The following is an 18,073-nucleotide window of genomic DNA, read 5'->3' as shown; positions in this document are numbered from 1 at the left end:
ACACTTGATAAGAAGCTGAATTAAAGGCGGGGAAGTGACTATCTAATGAACTGCCACCATGAGTATTGTAAGTCTGCCTTCCAACAAAATATTATGAGAGAACCTTGTTCTTGAGTGATAAGTCCTGGAAATTATTTCATGAAATATAAATTAGCAAAGTTTTAAACCATTTTTCTGTGTTATATTTCATGATTTGCACAGCAGAACATAAGAATGAAATTAATATATGAAGTCCAATAAGTAGGCTTTTCTGTTCTGCTCGCCTTTCTTAGTCAACCTGAATACTTCACGTTTAAGAATTGCATCATATCTCATTCCCTATAGCTGAAAAACCCACAGATCGCATCAGGGTTTTATTTGATAGAAAAGAGAAAAAGAATTATTTTCCTGAGTGTTAAGTTCATATGCAGCTGAGAAATAAGCAAAACTCCATGTTTAATTTACCTTTTTAGACTTTGGAGTAGCATAAAAATATTTGTTTTGTACAGTTTTATTGTTTTATACCGGCTGGCATTACGCAGCTTCAGGGAAATAAAAGTATGAAGAAGGATAGTCCTTGGAGCCCTATATTGAAAAGATTCAAAGAGTTCATATTTGGAAAACTGTTAAAAAGATCTTTCAAAAAAAAAAAAAAAAGCCCCAACTCTTAGGGCTGCATATATTTGTGTATATATTTGTGTGTATACATATGTGAATACATATATACATGTGTGTAGACATGTATGCTTACATATAAAAATGTATATGTGTACATATGTATACGCTGACCCTCAAAAACCTAAATGACCTAAATAGGAATAATCGGGTAAATATTTAGGAAGAAATTTTGTTTCCTTACTTGTAATACACATTGAGATGCCTAAACAGCTATTCTACTTTCAGCTAAACAAGGCGCTTTGCAGTGTTTCTGTGTTAGTTGGAATAAATTATCTTTCTGATTATTTGTGGAATTAATGCTACTTATGTAGTGCATACCAAATACGTAGATTGAGTATGGTATAGCTGTGGATTTAGTAATACAACTTCAGATATTTTGTGAGGAGAAAACATATTTCAGACTATGAAGATTGAAAAAAGTTCTGTTAATTCATTGTAAGTACCAAAGAGTTAATTTCATTGAGAATAGTATTTAATTTTTTTTTTTTTTTTTTGACTAAATAAGATGATGTGGGGATTGTAGTATTCATTCTGAAGCCAGTATAGAAGCCAGGTATGCTGTAATGAATTGCTGTGATTTATTGCATTTTAAATCAAAGTGATCTATACATGAAATGCCATGATAAAAAAAAATAGTGTTGAAGGTGACATTTTAATCTAGAGGCTTTTAGTACTGTTCAGTGATTTTAAAACTAGTTCTCTTTACAAATGGAAACTTTCTGTTGAAAAGCAACAAAATGGAGACTGATATAAGGTAGCACTATTCTTATGTGATGCATAAAAGCCTAAGGAATTTGTCAATTTAAGATATTATTTGATATAAGAATCAGCAAAAATAAAACAGAACTGCAGAGATAGTGAGAAAATTGGGAGATTTTATTAGGTGCAGAAAGGTAAATGTTCATGCCTCAGGGTAAAAGCCGCCTGCAACAGATGGGAATAAATGAGACATGTCCCCAGTGCATTTGTTTTTCTGTCATTGCCCCATGCGGTACTTCTTGAACTTTTCTGCTTAGAATTATTATAAATTGTAAGTGGTATTAAATCGATCTGTCCCTGATATTTCAGGAGTTCTTATAAGAATAATTATCAGTTTCAATGAGCAAGGGTTATATCATCATGCCTGAAGTAGGAACTGCAATTTGCCTATGAGTCTCTAATAAAAGACTTGTTTTCCATGTTAAAATAAACGTAGCCTCACATGCTGTATGTGCTGAAGGTAGATATATTATCTTTCTGTTAATCGTAAATACATTTTAGGAAAAACATAATAACCTTTTTCAAAAAATATTCAAAGGCATATTTCCTCCCATCTTTCATATGCTCTGTATTGTATACTTTAGTACCATTGTATACTTCATTTTAAACCTTGTCCTGGTTCTAATATCAGCGCTTACAAAAAAGGTTATTGCTACATATTTCTTCTGTAAGTGTTTGTATTATTGAGTACCAGATTTAAGTTACTGAAACAGGACTATAGGTGTTATTATAGCTATAGATTAGTTTCACCTCCAGAGATTTTCAGATCCCAGAATAGGAAGTTGTTATATAACATTATAAACCATTATTACTGCAGTAATTTACATTAAAAAGGACATACTATGATAGTTTAAAGGTCCATCTAGCTCAGTATTCTACCTCCAATAGTAGTTGCTTAGAGATGAGTAACAGTGCAAAGATATAGCAGTACTTTATGCATACTCTGAGACTTCTTGATTTGAAATTCAAGACTACTTGAGATGAAGGTGGTACTTCTATAAGGTTGTACTAGATTTTTATTCTGTGGATTTGTTTAATTATATTTTGGACCTGTGCAAACTTCTAGCATCGCACCATTCTGGTAGGTTTAAAAACTATACTGTATGTAAAATATTCTGTTTTGAGCTTACTGCTTAATACTGTAATTTGATACTTCCTTTACTGACAAATTTGTGTATTCCACTGAGTTATTTAACAATAATGTCTGGTTCCCATTCTCAATGCCCTGCCTACTTATATAGACTGTTCTCATATCACCACTCAATTGTTACTTTTCCTTTGTAGTTCCATAGTCTACTTTATTAATTTCTTATAAAGCACCATTTCATACCTTTGATCATTAAAGGTCATCGGTTTCAAGATTTTTATATGAACGTATTAGGTTTATTTGGAAAGTCTTATAGCATATTAGCCTAACCTTATATACTTTTTCCTCTGTTTTTCAGTAACTCAGACTTTGAAAAAATTGCTTGTGGCTATATAACAGAAGATTTATCATTCGTGAAGATATCTGTTGTGCCTCCTTAGACATATATCAGTTGATTTTGCAGCTGATAGCAAGAATTTAACTTTTTTTATTGCTTCTGAAAACAGCAGAACAACTTCACAAGAAATACAGTGCTTTCTTTGAAGATTTATTGCTATTCTTATTTTTTAATATAAAACAAGTCTTAAACTTAGTAGATTAAACCAAATGTGATCCTTTAAGAGTTTTAACGCTTGATGTAAGACCATTTTGTTCTTTCCAGATGGTCTTATCCAGATAATACCAATACATCATACTTCTATGTTACAACTTTTTTTCCTTTTCTATTGGAATTTTTCTTTTTAGATTAATGGTGATTTTTCATGGTCATTTTTTCTAGAATGAAAGTAATATGGTGCGTGTGGTGGAAGAGTTGTTTAAATGTACAGGTTTTTGGGGAGAGCTAAACTGTGTTCTTCTACCAGAAAGATGATGATGATTTTGGCTTGCCAACCACTTTGTACTGTGGTGGGTGGTGGAGTATTTTTGTTTGTTTGTTTGGGTTTTTTTTTGTTTTGTTTTGGGTTTTTTGTGTTTTTTTTTTTTTTTTTTTTTTTTTGTGTGTGGGATTGACATCAAAAAGTACCTTTGTGTATCTATTTAGAATAAGATTGGATATCATTTCTTCCTGGTTTTCAGAAGAGGGGCCAACAGCTTTAAAGATTTCATTTTCACTGTTAGCAGTGGGATGTGTTAGCTATTTTGAAACAGTGAAATGTTTGATTTTATAACCATTGAGAACAATGGCTTCAGAGATTGCTGGGAACTCTTGATCCAATTAGCCATTTTTCTGGGGTGTTTCTTTGAATAAAAACACTACCATCTATCTTCAAAGAAATACTTTGTTACCAAAAAAAGAAAAGACAAATATTTTTTGTGAATATTTCTCTTTAAAATGTTTCTCTTAAAATAGATCTTTTTCTACAGCTGGTGTGGGATACAATAGTGTGTTATGGGAGGCATAAAGGGTCACTTCAAAACATTGGAGGAACTGAAATAAAAGGGGATATTGGAAAGTAAATTGTATATTTCTGGTGTTTTGCAACACAAAGGTATAAACCAGTTTTAGTAAGTCAGTGAAGTAAAGCATACTGATGGATCAGTTAATAAAAGTGAAACTTGAAAAAAAACCCACAGTAAAGCACAGAAAGTAGGAAAGAGAGAAAGAGAGCAAAAATAATCTGTTTCATTCTCGTGTGCAAAGACTAAACTGACTATACCTGTAGTGTACTGGACAGGTATTTGCCTAGACTCTTAAAATCTCTGAAAAAGGAGATTCCATGGTCCACTTTAGGAAATAGCTGCCAGTATTTCCTACTTATTTCCATTTAAAAGATTTTCCTATTGTCTAACATAACCCCAAATTTCCCCTGCTAGAGTTTAAGTCCATCTTTTCTCTTCTAAAATGTGGTGTGCAGTAGATCATCTTTGCTTTTTTAGTAACTTTATACATATTTGCAAATTGTTATGTTCTGCTTCAGTTACTCCCTCTCCCCCCTCTTGGCTAAACAATTCCATTCTCTCAGTCTTTCTGTGTACTTGGCTTGGTTGTTTTCTGGTAAACTCTCTTAGTTGATCCATGTCTGTCTTGAAGTTTGGTGCCAGTTACTGTGTTTTATACCAGCTGAGACTTTACGAGAACTGAATAGAAGTGAAAGGATCAGTCTAACTGCTTAAGATACAACTCTCCTATTTATGCATCCTAGCAAAGTATTTGTTTTTTCTGCAAAAGTATGAGATTTGCTGTTATCTCCAGATTCTTTTCTGCAGAATTTGTCTATCCAATTTTTCATGTAGTACTTGTGTAATGAATTATTCTTAATTAAGTGTAGTACACTGCATGCATCATTATTGGATTTCATCGCATTTGTTTCAATCATTACTCCAATTGTTCAAGAGCTTAAATTATAGTCCTTGCCTCACGAGTACTTGCAACCCATTCTTCTTCCCAGAATCAATTCTTTAACCTGCTTGATATTATCTCCAGATTGCATTAAGGTAGTTTTATGCTATTTTCCAAGTTGTAAATGAAAATATTGAATAGTATACAATCTAGGACTTTGCAGTTTGATTCGTGGACTGCTGATAGTTAGGCTTACTGTTTTGCAGTGAGTGTTGTGCTCCACCTAACAGTACCTTTTTTCCTAGACTACCTTTTCCTTGCTTTCTTATGAGAGAGAATGTGACCAAAATCTTACTGAAGTTAAAATGGCTGCTATTTCTCCTTTGTCCACAGTATCTTCTACCTGTCAAATAGACAAAATTTGACCTAGAGGGGTTTATGGTGACTCTTGCTTGCTATTCTGCCAACAAATAGGTTGTTAGTCATTTTTGTGTAAAATTGTTATGGATATTTCCTTGATTAGGAATGAATTAGATCAGGATTAGATCAGGATGAATTAGAAGTGAGGCTTTGTATTAAGTAATTAACGTAAAATGTGTTTCAGGGACTTTTTAAAGGCCATAAAATTTTAAAAAACTCAATGGATCTGGACTTATAAAATAAAAAAATATGGAAATGAATAATTAGAGTGGTATGGCAAAACTTTGCTTCTTCTATCTAGAAATGCTTCATGAAAAAAGAAAGCAGTGTCTTCAAGAGTTGGTTTAACCTGTTGCAAGAAAGATGAGGGCAATGCTGTTATGCTTGGTTACTGCATGCATGCCACGATGCCATTACAAGTTAAAAATAAAATTGCCTATTAAAAATAAATAAATGCAGGAATCACTTTAGTCCCAAATCACTGAACTGAGTATGAATCTTTCTTCCTTCAGTGTTGAGTGGGATCAACAACTGAAACAAAGCTACTCTCATTTGGATCACTTATAGAAGCCTCTTGCAGTATATTTTAGCTTTCCATAACCATAGCAAATGTCTGAGTACACTACCTAAGAGCGACTGCACATCCACTCCAAGTTAATCCTGCTTGATTATTTTCTTTTATGAAGTATTTTCACCTATTGTCATGGGTGAGACAGAGTAAATGACAGCCTGTGATGGATCAGAAGAACCAGTAAGGTCAGAGCTCTTATCCTATTTGGTAATTTCACATACTTAGTTGCTCCACACAGCGCTATGTTCATAAGGTCTCAAATTCCCTCCCTGGAATGGAGGTTGCTACTGGTCTGAGAAGGTCAGGCAAAAGTCATGTCAATTCATGCTGTGCCGCTGATCGTAGTTACCAGTCTCAGGTGTCACTCTCCAAAGTCCCTGGGCATCCGCTGGCATTTGTCTCTATGCATCTCTCTGATCTTCAGGATCTCCTATCACTTCCAGGATTGTTCCTCCAGTTAGGAAGTTCATCGCCTTCTTTCCAGTCCCCTGTTGTCTCTTCAAGACCGTTGCTTCTTTTCAGGAATCCTTTTTGGCCTCTTCTTCTTTCCATAACCCCAAGTCCCCAGTTTTCCCAGTCTAAACAGTCTATGTGCAGAAGCGTAACTCATGATCAACCTAAGTGGTGCTTCTGTCTCATGTCTCTTCATTAATGGGAGGATTCAGAACATGCCACTTGAGTCTAGGTGTTATCAAAATTTGCAACCAGCCCCTATGGGATGCAGCTGGCAAGTAGCAGGATTCCGTCTCAGAATTCAGAAGTTCAACTTTGGTCAATTTCCTCTCCCTTTCCCCCCCCAACCACACAGAGTTATCTGCTACCTGTTAGCATTCACATTTTAAGCTATTTTTGACCTACAATACTCATCAGTCAGGTTTTCATCATGACATTGGCTGAGAATCTTTATCTTAAAGATCCATTAGTAATTTTTTATTTTCTATCTTTTTTTTTTTTTGGCAAGAAGTACCAATACAAATGAAATTTAATACATTTATATGCTTAGAGGAAAATGAGGTATCCTGAGTAAGACTTCTGATTTCCATTGCTTATTTCTACTAAAACTGAGTAATTATATTTAAAAACTTAATTATGGTACAGTGGTTAGCTGGCAAATTTTCTGCTAGATTTGATGTAATTAGGAAAAATACATTATGTTTTCTGACTAATTTATTCACAATCATTTGAGTTAAGTAGGTTGATTGATAGTAGAAGAATTAACTGGAAAACAACAAAAAATACTTACAAAAGTATTTAATTAGTCAAAATGGGAAAATATTCCATTTCATGTTTTCTTCTTCATGTTCTGATTTACACAGGCTATAAAGCTATAGTTCAATAAATGTTTTTTAAACAATAGTGCTACCATGTTTCATTTTCACAGGCACAGCCATTTATATGGCTGCATGGTAAACCAGATTGGTGTGATGGAGATTAAAAAGTATAGAAAAGTTTTACCCTTTCTTTTTAAGCCAGCTTTGTTCCCATACCCACTTTGCTGACACACAGACAATTCTACCAGCATGAAAGAAAGGATTAGTGGAGACAGAAGAAAGTACTTAGGTACTAGGACGACTGGTATTGCTTAAGTGCACTCAAGTTATATTCCCACCAGAAGCCTAAAGGTAGCTAATGGTACATTTAAAGTAAGATTTAAAGTTAAAATAAGATAAACAATAAAGTTTACTTTTTGATCAAAGCATCTGGTTTAATGAATTTCCATAACCAGGCTGAGCAAATCAATCTAGATGTCTAACCAAAAGAACAATTCAATATTGGACCTAATTTAAAATGAAAGCAGTAGTAGTTAATCTTAAAAAGTTAAAAATAAAAATGTGGAAATGGCAATTTATTAAAAATACCAATATTGTGTTCTGAGAGTGAGTCTGAGTACTATTAATAAAAAAAAAAAAGACAGATTATTGAATGTTATAGGTCCCAACTATGATCAATAACATGATGGATTTATATTAGAAAGACTAACTTTTTAGGAAGAAACTAATCTTTTAAAAATGTATTTTGCTGTTTTTAAATCATTTGTTTTTGCAGTGACTGCATTAAATATTTTTGAAATAACTGCAAGCAATTTACCAAGGAGTTGGGATGAAAATATCTCCTACTGTAGACATTTGTAAATTGGAGGTGTGAATTTACTTAAAATTAATATTGTCCCAATTTAGATGTTGAGGCTCATATTTACTGTGTTCTGTTCCTGTCATAGGTAACAGGGAGATGTTATATATCCAGTCAGACTTCGTCTTTGGTACCTTGCCCTCCAGAATTATCAAGGACCCTTAAACTTTGAGTTTTCTGCTTGAAAAAAAAGTTGCTTCAGTTAAACAATAGGGAAAAAAAATAATTCTGACACAGTGAAATGGTTTTTTCTTTATAAATTTATAAATAAATGTTTTAATTTTGATTTGAAAACTTACAGAAAATGAAATTTTCATTCTAATCCTCTTTTAAATACTGTTTTTTGATTTTTTTTTAACTGAACATACATTTCATGAATATTTAGAATAACATGTAAATTAATTTCATTTTCTTTCTGTTCATTTTAATGAAACAATGACAATAAAAGAAACATAATTTGAAGTCTAAATTGAATTAAAACTTTCTTCAGCAAAGGAGTTTTTTTTAGGTAGCAATTTGAAATAACTTTTTTTTGGAATGTTCGAGAAGAAACTTGCTGTTTTCTGTAAAAAGGGAGGAGAGAGTTTGTCTCTCTTTTTAAGCCAGTTCTTTTATTTAAACTAGTAGAGCTTATTTTTTATAATGAAAATGGAACAAAATAACACTTTAGGGCCTTCCAGAAGAAAAGAGACTGTTTAAGAACAGTGTAATTATTAATATAATTAATATATGATATAACATATTTTTATATAATGATTCATTTATAGTAAGATTTCCATCTGTCTTCTGATATGGCAAATAGGTTTTGTGGAGGAGAGAAGGGGAAGATGTTGGCCAAAGTTACACCTATTTAGATCCAAGATCTTACTGTTGTGAAAGCTATCTTCTTCAGTGTAATTGGATGTATAAACAGAGAATGGTGGGAAGAGACTGAATAGTGTGATGAGGCAGAGCATTGCAGATAGAGGTGTGGGCAGCAGCAGCCATTGGCTTTCCAACTCATTGATCTGCTGATCTTTCTTTCATTTGAAAAAATGTTTGAAGTCACTTTACAGCATGAATAGGAAAAAAATAAGGGATTTTGGACCAAGCCTATACATCACCACACTGAAGAAGTGGCAAACTAGAATCATTATCAATGTCACAGAGTTAAGCTCAGATGAATTTAAATGCCTTTGTTGGTAAGCTTGTGCAGCATCTGCTCCTATTCTTTCTTACTAGAGCTATATGAATATGCTGAAGGATCTTCAAGTAGTTGAGATGAAGTGACAAACATTTAAGTTTTTCAGATGCTGAGGCATCTGTATTGTACAAATGAACAAAAGAATCATGAAAGACAGATTTTGCTTAGAATATGGTGCAGGAGTTTGTTGTAGGTTGATTTATTTTTTTAAGTGTAATTAGCTATTAAAATTCTAATGACTTTCCCACTGAATTTTTGATACATTCTTTTTTCCACTGCAGCAGAGTATTTATTGGAGCAGTCAAAGAAATAATCTCTAACACCCTGCTTGAAAGTATTTTGTAGGAGTAACGTTAAATCCCTAGTGCTTAGTAAGTTAGACCAAACAGCATCTTTATTCCCACATCATTGTACATGAGCATGAAATTAAAAAAAGAAGTCTGAACTGACTGCTACTAAAAGTAGCAGGCTGTAAGGTTGTTTTAGGTGTATAGTATCTTTCTTGATAGCACACCAAATCCTTCCGAGGATCTTTATTTGGTGCTCGTGCCACAAAGAAGGATCTTTCCCTACAGAGTATGGTTTTCTTCTGACTGTCTACATTCTTTATGTGTCATGTCATAAGAAGTCCTGTACAGAATTGTCTTCTAAATAATTCTTTTTGACCTGTACTTCAAATGCAGTTTTGGATTACTAATGGAAGACTTGATTCCTCTGTATTTTTTTTTCCTTTCAAAATCAGCAAAAGATAATCCTGAAGCTGTACCAAGTACTTCCTCACAAAGTACTTGGTAATGAAAAATACTTTTGTTTTTGATATTTTCTGAAAGGGTACTTTTTTTTTTTTTTTTTTGATAATTGTTAATTAAATCCTTTTGGGGAGCTTCTCTCCAAATAGTATAAATATACCAAACCATTAATATGTTGTAGTGATCCTAACTGGAAGATCATTGTACATAAAGGAGCTAAGTGATCCACATAACAGTTAACTTGAGTAGGTACAGGCCTGTGCTGTGCTATGCATATCTCTTGGCCACAGGATAAACTTAGCCAGCTAATTGTAACAGAGGAGTCTGTAGGCAGCTTCCACTTGGTACCAGTGATTATGCCACCAGCGTGTCCTTGTCTTTAAATAAAACTACAGCACCAAGTTCTCACATGAACATCCTTTTTATCTGATGGTAGAAAGGATTAGCAGAATTGTTTTATTTTAACAAAATCCTATAAGAGCTAACCCTCCCACAGACTGCATCTGTACAGTGTGCTGCATCCTGACTGGAGGTCAGTTCCAATGGTGCACAGCTCGGGGTTCCCAGTGTCTGAAGGGATATAAGGTTATTTATAACAACCTCTTTTCCCCTATAGCATTAGCTCCAAGAACTGGCAGTGATACTTTATGAAGTTTGAGTGTCTTTCATAGCGGGATCATAATGAACCAGCACTACCTGGTGCAAAGCATATGCACATGAAAATTTTACTTCTGCATATTAATGAACAATCTTAGAAAATTCTGTAAGAATTTCACTCTTCTATGACATACGAAGTCACAGTTTGATAAAATTCTCTTGTGTGTTAGCTGGGTTGTTTTATCCAAGCAAGTACTTAAAAATTAGCCTTTCCTGGAATTAATTTTTCTTTGAGATTATAATTTGATATATTTACTTTGCATTAATGTAGGATTCCATCTGAATGCACTTCCTATTTAATGATTTGCCCCATGGTTATTTTATTTCTTCTACTTGGTTCTTAAACAGTTTATCTCTAATATTTAGTCTGAAGCATAATATTTACAGCACCATAGAACAATTTTATAAGCTTACAACTAATCTATTTGGTATAAGTGAGGAGTTCCACAATGAAATTTATATGTGTAGCTGATAATAGCTGCTTATTTGCAGATTTGATTTAACTGTACTTCTTGGGGGACCAATTGAAGTTACTTGAGCTGATGTTGATAAATTATAATCTAACATTAGCAGCAGTGTCTCTAGCTACTTTTTCCCTGTCACTAATTACAATTTTGCAATCACACTTAATATGAAACAAAAGTAGGTGGGTAAAGGCAATTGAGGACATATAAACTCAAGTAAAATAAGTGCTAGTAAAAGAAAACCATTTTGAAGATTCATAGCGTCTTCAACACTACATGGAGTGGTTACCACTGTTTCAGTTTAAGATCAGGAATATTTTTTTCCAGTTTAAATGGTTTTTGGATTTGTGACCTGGCTTTTGGACAATAACTTGCTTGGTTACATCAACCTGACTGATGTCTGAAGGTACTTAGGAGTGAATAAGGTTACCTTAAGAAATTTAATAATTTTCAATATACAACAGACTACTTTCTTTCTTAGTCAGTGTGGTTTTGGCAGCTGTTGTCCACAGGGTATATAACATACCCCAAAATACTGTCTCAAGGTTAAACCCCTTAGTAACACTGATTGAAGTGTTACATCTATAGGATAGTGTCATCTAATTTGTGAGAGCAAAAGATAAAGCATTCTTGACCACTAAACGAGACCCTGGTATTCCAAATGTATAGAGAATCTATCATTTTCTGTCTTGAACTTTCATTTAGTTTATAGTAGTCTTTCTGTAAAGGTAGAGACCTTTGTATATAAAATATACACAATTTGTGCCCCCACTTTCACGCTCTTGGTCTTGTAGAATGAAGTTCTTAATAAGGACAGACTTGAAATAAAGGTCTGAAATGTGTAACCTGGTGAAACATTTTATGCTTCTGTTCTTTTAAATTATTTCTATGTCAAGTACTTGTGTCTCCAAATTCTTCTTTTGGTAATGAAGATAGTGGACTGTTCTGAACATCGTTATGTTACGATCATAACAGTTCAGTGTTACAAACACTTTTTTATCTTTAAATGGTAGCATTTTTGAAAGAAAAGAACATTTCTTTATATTGTAATGTTAAGATGTTTATGTGTTTATAACATGTAGGAGATTTTTGATCATCTCAGATTCTGTAAGAAAGATATCAGTGGGTTTTTTTCAACTTAGCTTCAAACTTGGTAAACAATATACTCTCTGGATGTATAGTGAAATAAAAGCTATATAATTTGTCCTATATGAGAAAGCATGATCCCAGTCTATCTGAAAACCTTGCCAGTGGCTGAAGTCCAAAGTATTCCCCAAATTTGGGAGCTTGACTTGAGACAGTAACAAAAACAAAGAAAATTAAGCAATAGGTATTTTTGCAATAGAAGTTGGAAGACACAACAGAGAAGGCATGACTCGGTGCTTGAATATTTGTGACCAGATTGCCCTCCTTAAAAAAGGATCAGCTTCTGTGTGTTCATGCTTCAGAAAGTGTGTGTTATCTGGAGAACAAAGTACCGGTAATTGGGTATAGACAGTGATTTAAGACATTTGGTTATTGGTATGTCAGTAACTTTTTTTAGACAATATCTCAGGTTAAGAGTTTTCAAATGACTCTATTCTTCCTATGGTTTATTATGATGCTTAAGAACAAAAGTCTGTTGTTTAAATGCTGTGTTAAATGTTTAAGATATGGAATGCTTCAAATAAGAAATTCTAATAAATAAACTATATTTACTTTCTTAATAATCAGTTTTATTTTAAATAAAAACATTAGAAATATATATAAAAAAAAATCTAACCTTGTGAGGCATACGCATTTACAATACAATTGTAGAAGTAGTGATCTATGCTGCAGGAATTGAGCTGTTAGCTTTCATTTATATTGCATTTGTGCCAAATAATTTAATATGACCTTAAAGAAAATTAATAACCTTTTCCTTCTTATGTGCTTAAACATTGCAACTTTAAAGGATTCATGCATATTTTTGTGAGTTTCAGTAGCCCTATGAATGTGTTCATTTTTATAGGCATAACAATTTACATGTTTAGGTTCCTAATCTGTGAGGTTAAGTTTAGCTTACCTGCTTTCCCTTCCATTGTGATGAATACTCTTACATGCCGTACCAGCGTGTATGAATAATAGTTACAACATTCTAGGTGAGATTTTTCATGTTTTCAGCAATGGCTCTGGAAGAGAATTATGCCTGGGAAATTCTACATGTGAATGGATGTTTTCTTTTTCTGTTTTTTTCCTCCACTCAGTCATTTCAAATAGTCATCATATCTACCTAGATTAAAATCAGGTATCTCAGGGGAGAAGAGTCTAATTCATCTTGCTCTGTTTTTAAATCAGGTGAAGTACCACCAATGAGATGGATAGTAAATTTTGACCGAGATCTTCTAGATGGTCTGGTATTGGCAGCACAGCTGGCAGCTTATTGTCCTTATTTGGTAAGGAGTTTTCTTAATATTGTGCAAGTTTTATACAGTTTATTAATGTAAGTGGGTTTATTCAGGCTTTATTTTCCTTTAGAACAGTTGGCTTATGTGTTTTTTAAAAAGAAAAAAAACAACCCAATATTTAGCAAGTCTAGAGTAATTATTTCAGTATTAATTTTTCTTTTCTCTGGTTATATTCTTAATATGGAATTTTAGTTCAAAAATTAGATCTTATGGATTACTGAAAGAGTGAAAATACAAACATAGTAACGTTACTTACTGCAAGATCAAGAGTTTGATTTCTGTCTCCTCTAGATTGCTACTCACTTTGTAAGGATGTATACTAATCCAAGAACTCCTGAACAGTTTCTGCACAACTGTTTGATACTTGTGAATGCTATGCATGCTGTCAGTCTGGCTATAGGCATAAAGGTAAATGATTTTATACTAGCAGTTCTTACATACTTCTAATTTTTTTTTTTTTTTTTTTTTTTACTTTTATGATAGTAATATTGTACATTACATTAAGGTGAGATTTGAGTGATGCAGTTTTGGTTCATGATGTGCTACTGTATGATAGAAACCAAAATACTGCTTCATATAAATACACTTAATTACGAGCAATTTCCATAATTCCATGCTTTGTAGAATCGCATATATACAATTAGCTGAACATAAGATTAATTTACTTCAGATTCTAGCATTGTAAATCACTCAATGAAAACCTGAGTGGAATTTATTATTAACATCCTAAGGCAATTTAGAAAAAAATATATTTAAGAACAAACATCATGCACTTAAACATAAAAAGGGGTGGTAAAAAAAAATATGAGTGTCTGGTGACACTTATGTGCATCTATCTAATCATGAAGGCCTGTGAGGGTTCTGTCCCAGATTTGATGCACACAGAAGTCAGTAGCTTTGGACTGCTGGTGAGAGTAACACTATAAGCCATCAGCTTCTGATGACCTTTCTTGGGAGGAATATGACGTTGTTGGTGTTAGTTTCTTCTTCAATCTAGGATCCACTTGAGATCATTTTTATATGTTTAATAACATGCTTTACATTTCTGTCTTTTCTTCATTGGCCTACAGCTCCAAATTTTCTATATATGGTACTCTATATACCTGTTAGATATTATTTCTTTGTTCTTTTTGTTGATCAATTAATAAAGTTGCTGTCACAGCTAAACCAAGTACAGCAAAGCTCTACAAGCTGGCCAACAAGCCTTCAGACAGAGAAGGCCTGTCTAACCCCAGTGCTGAGGCCCTGTAAATTCAGGACAAAGCTTATGGCCTGTTAATAGCCATGGCAAGGTTGTATTACAAGGTTACATGCTCACAGGGATTCATGCTCTTATCTTCTATGTTCTCATTGCATGTGTTAGTTACCAAAATATTACCTGTTTATGAGTCATTAAAAGTCCAGTCCTTACCAAAACTAGTAAAAACTGGTTAAGGTCACACCTTTCTCTTAAGAATTTGCAGAGTGATGCAGCTTCCATGATGAGCAAAGCAAATGTCAGGAACTGTGATGGGCTGGGGTGGGTCTGAAGCATGTTGGGCTGGCCAGAAGAGGATACGGTAGAATAGACATAGTATTTGTCGGTGTATTAGGAAACTTTCCAAAGGAATTGATAGTATTATGAATCAGCATTAGAGGTGTGGTGTGAACAAAGTGATATGAAAGGAAGCTCAATTACAACTTCTTTTTCCCCTTTCCATTCAATTGTGTTATGATTACAGGGGAAAATTAACCCTGCTATTTCCAGTTGTATCAGCTACTTTCTTGCTCCCACATCCTGGTACAGATATGCTGTTATAAATGGCTTTGCTATGACAGGCTAAACCAAGAAAATCTACTGTTTCGTATACTTGTGACTGACAGGAAGGTATAGTAGGTATAATCCTCAAAATGAAGCCTTATTTTGCCTCAGCATTTAATAAGAAAAACAGGCTGTTCAGCACATGAAGGCAGAGGCTGGATGCTGGATGTGCAAAAGGAGTTAAACACATTAGAGGTGGAAGTAGAACTCCAGGACATTCTCCTTAATGCACTTAGTGTGTTTTAAGACTACAATGTCTACAATACTATGATATTATTAGCTCAGTGTATTTTTGAGGTATTAGTGTTTCCATAAATGGGAAAGTCCATCTCTGTACAGACTAGGAATTTAAACAAAGCTATATAATCAGTCAACACTAGAAAAAGGAACAGATCTTGGATCTTTGAGGTCTGTATTTTAATTCTAGCTAAGGCATGTTCTACAAACAAAATATTCTGGAAAGGAAAAAAAAAAAAAACCAGAAGGTAAAGGCTACTTTTTACATAGATTTATTTGAGTTTATATATGCTTTTCTAAGACTACTGTATAAATTTCTTAAGCTTCTTGTTCTTCAGCAATAAAAGCAGCAAAATACATGAATCTTGTTACTGAACTGTCCTAATTTGGGATTTTTCTGATAGTCTTGTCTCTTAAATTTAGCAGGCTAAAATGTTCCAACAGTATTGGCAAAGTTCTTGACTATCAGGCAATCACTGCTTCTGAACTTTCAGGACAGCTTTGCATTAATTAATGCAAGAATGGTGGTGATAGCAAGCCGAGAGACATATTAGGTCTGGAATAGATGGCACTTTCAATTACTTTGAAAATCTAAGATTCTATAATAATAAAGTTTAACTATCTGGAAGACTGCAGCTGCAAGTTTAAATGATACCTCTAACGGAGTTCAAGGCTTTAAAATCCTCTTAAGGATTAAGATACAGGCTTAAGATGGAGTACTTTGGGCAAGAAATTCTTTGTTTCCACTTTCTAATCATCACTGACAGTTCAACCCTGGAGTATTAATGGTGTCTTTCTATGTAGTTTTCCTTTGTGTTTGATATTTTTAAGTTCTAAAGTGCTTTGATTTGAAGAAGATCCAATTGAAAGCCCAAAATAAAATATTGCAAGATAAGATGATGGATAACAGCTATATGGAGGGAATGTACGTGACCAGGATAGATTAGGAGAGAAGATGCAGTGATTGGGGACAGCCAGTAGAGCAACTCAATTTGCTACTGACTGATTTAAAATTGGGGCCAACAATACTGACATTTATATTTGACACCAAGTAAAAGGGAGGATATTTTCAAACAAACAATAGAAGACGTTGTGAGTAAAGTTGGAGAGCATTAAGAAGCTGAAAATGAATGTGGCTGTTCTGTTGAAATGAAGGGAGGAATTCAGCATTGTTGTAGAGTAGAAAGCAGTGAAACTGGGCAATAACATGGCCATATGAGCAAGAAATGGAAGTAGATGATAACCCCAAGACTTGAGTCTGAAGTGAGGGAGAGAAAGAAGATTCTGTCAGCAGCCAATGGAGAAAAGGAAAGAAAGGCAGCAACATAGAATTTTTTTAATTTCCTGTATATGTAAGAATTTCCAGTATATGTAAGACTTTTTTCTTGAGGTACTCTACAGATTATTGTATGCACTTAGAAAGATAATTTCCTGGCTGTCACTTAATGTTTCGGTCATACTTTTATTGTAATCATCTCTAAAGATGATTAAGACTTTTTTATCTTCAGTTTCCTGTACTTTAATAAGGAGCTATTAGCTTGGTAAATATGGCAACATCTTGACAAAAGTAACTTTAAGGAAAAGGATTTCTTTCTTAATTATTAGTTATTATTTGACTAAAATTTGTATGATATTGCAAATAGACAGATACGGAGTTCTATCTGTATATCCACCAATCTATAATGTAAATACAAATACCTTGGTTTGCCTGAGATAGGAATCCTAATATTGATATGCAGTCTTAAATTCAGAAAATAGAAGAGAGAAAAAATTAAAGATCACTGTTATTTGTTAGAATAGCATTGTCTTCTCATATGTATCTTTCCTAGACTATTCTGGAAAAACACTTGAAGAGAGTTGTAAAGGACTGAATCCTCCTAAGCATCCATATAAAAGTGGATGCAACAACTATTTTCTTTGATCTGCAAGCCTGATAAATCAGAGCATTAGATAAAGAACATTTGGCTGGAATTCAGCTTTATTGGTAATATTGTGCAAGGCATTTGATCCTGTCCCATGTAACATCCTTGTCTCTGAAATGGTGAAACGTGGATTTAATGGATGGACCACTCAGTGGATAAGGAGTTGACTGGATGGTCGCACTCAAAGAGTTGCAGTCAATGGTTCACTGCCCACATGGACACCAGTGATCAGTGGTGTCCCTCAGGGGTCTGTACTGAGCCCAGTGTTATTTAATGTCTTTGTCGGGGACATGGACAATGGGATTGAGTGCACTTTCAGCAAGCTTGTGGATAACACCAAGCTTAGTGGTGTGGTTCGTACTCTAGAGGGAAGGGATGCCATCCAGAGGGACCTTGACAGGCTAGAGAAGTGGGTGTGTGCGAACCTCATGAAGTTCAACAAGGCCAAGTGCAACGTCCTGCACATGGGTCGAGGGAATCCCAAATATGGATACAGGTTGGGCGATGAGTGGACTGAGAGCAGCCCTGTGGAGAAGGAATCGGGGGTACTGATGGATGAAAAAGTGAATATGAGCTAGGAACATGCACTTGCAGCCCAGCAGATCAATCACATCCTGGGCTGCATCAAAAGAAGTGTGGCCAGCAGGTTGAGGGAGGTGATTCTCCCCCTCTACTCCGCTCTTGTGAGACCCCACCTGGAGTACTGCATTCAGATTTGGGGCTCCCAAC

General features: G+C 34.2%; 1 protein-coding gene across 1 annotated transcript in view; it reads left to right on the top strand.

Annotated features, from left to right (window-relative positions):
• The window catches only part of CFAP47 (cilia and flagella associated protein 47), a gene marked incomplete at both ends in the record, with an annotated part of 347,065 nt that overhangs the window by 89,870 nt on the left and 239,122 nt on the right, over positions 1 to 18,073 (top strand). The window contains 2 exons of the mRNA XM_082336357.1: positions 13,275 to 13,372; positions 13,676 to 13,792. Of these exons, the coding sequence (XP_082192483.1) occupies positions 13,275 to 13,372; positions 13,676 to 13,792 (215 nt within the window). The remainder of the gene's footprint in view (positions 1 to 13,274; positions 13,373 to 13,675; positions 13,793 to 18,073) is intronic.

This window comes from Platalea leucorodia (genome assembly GCF_965183815.1).
Source record: "Platalea leucorodia genome assembly, chromosome: 2".
Taxonomy (NCBI): Eukaryota; Metazoa; Chordata; class Aves; order Pelecaniformes; family Threskiornithidae; genus Platalea; species Platalea leucorodia.
The sequence above is the reverse complement of the archived record's forward strand: the minus strand, read 5'-3'. Positions and strand labels throughout refer to the sequence as shown.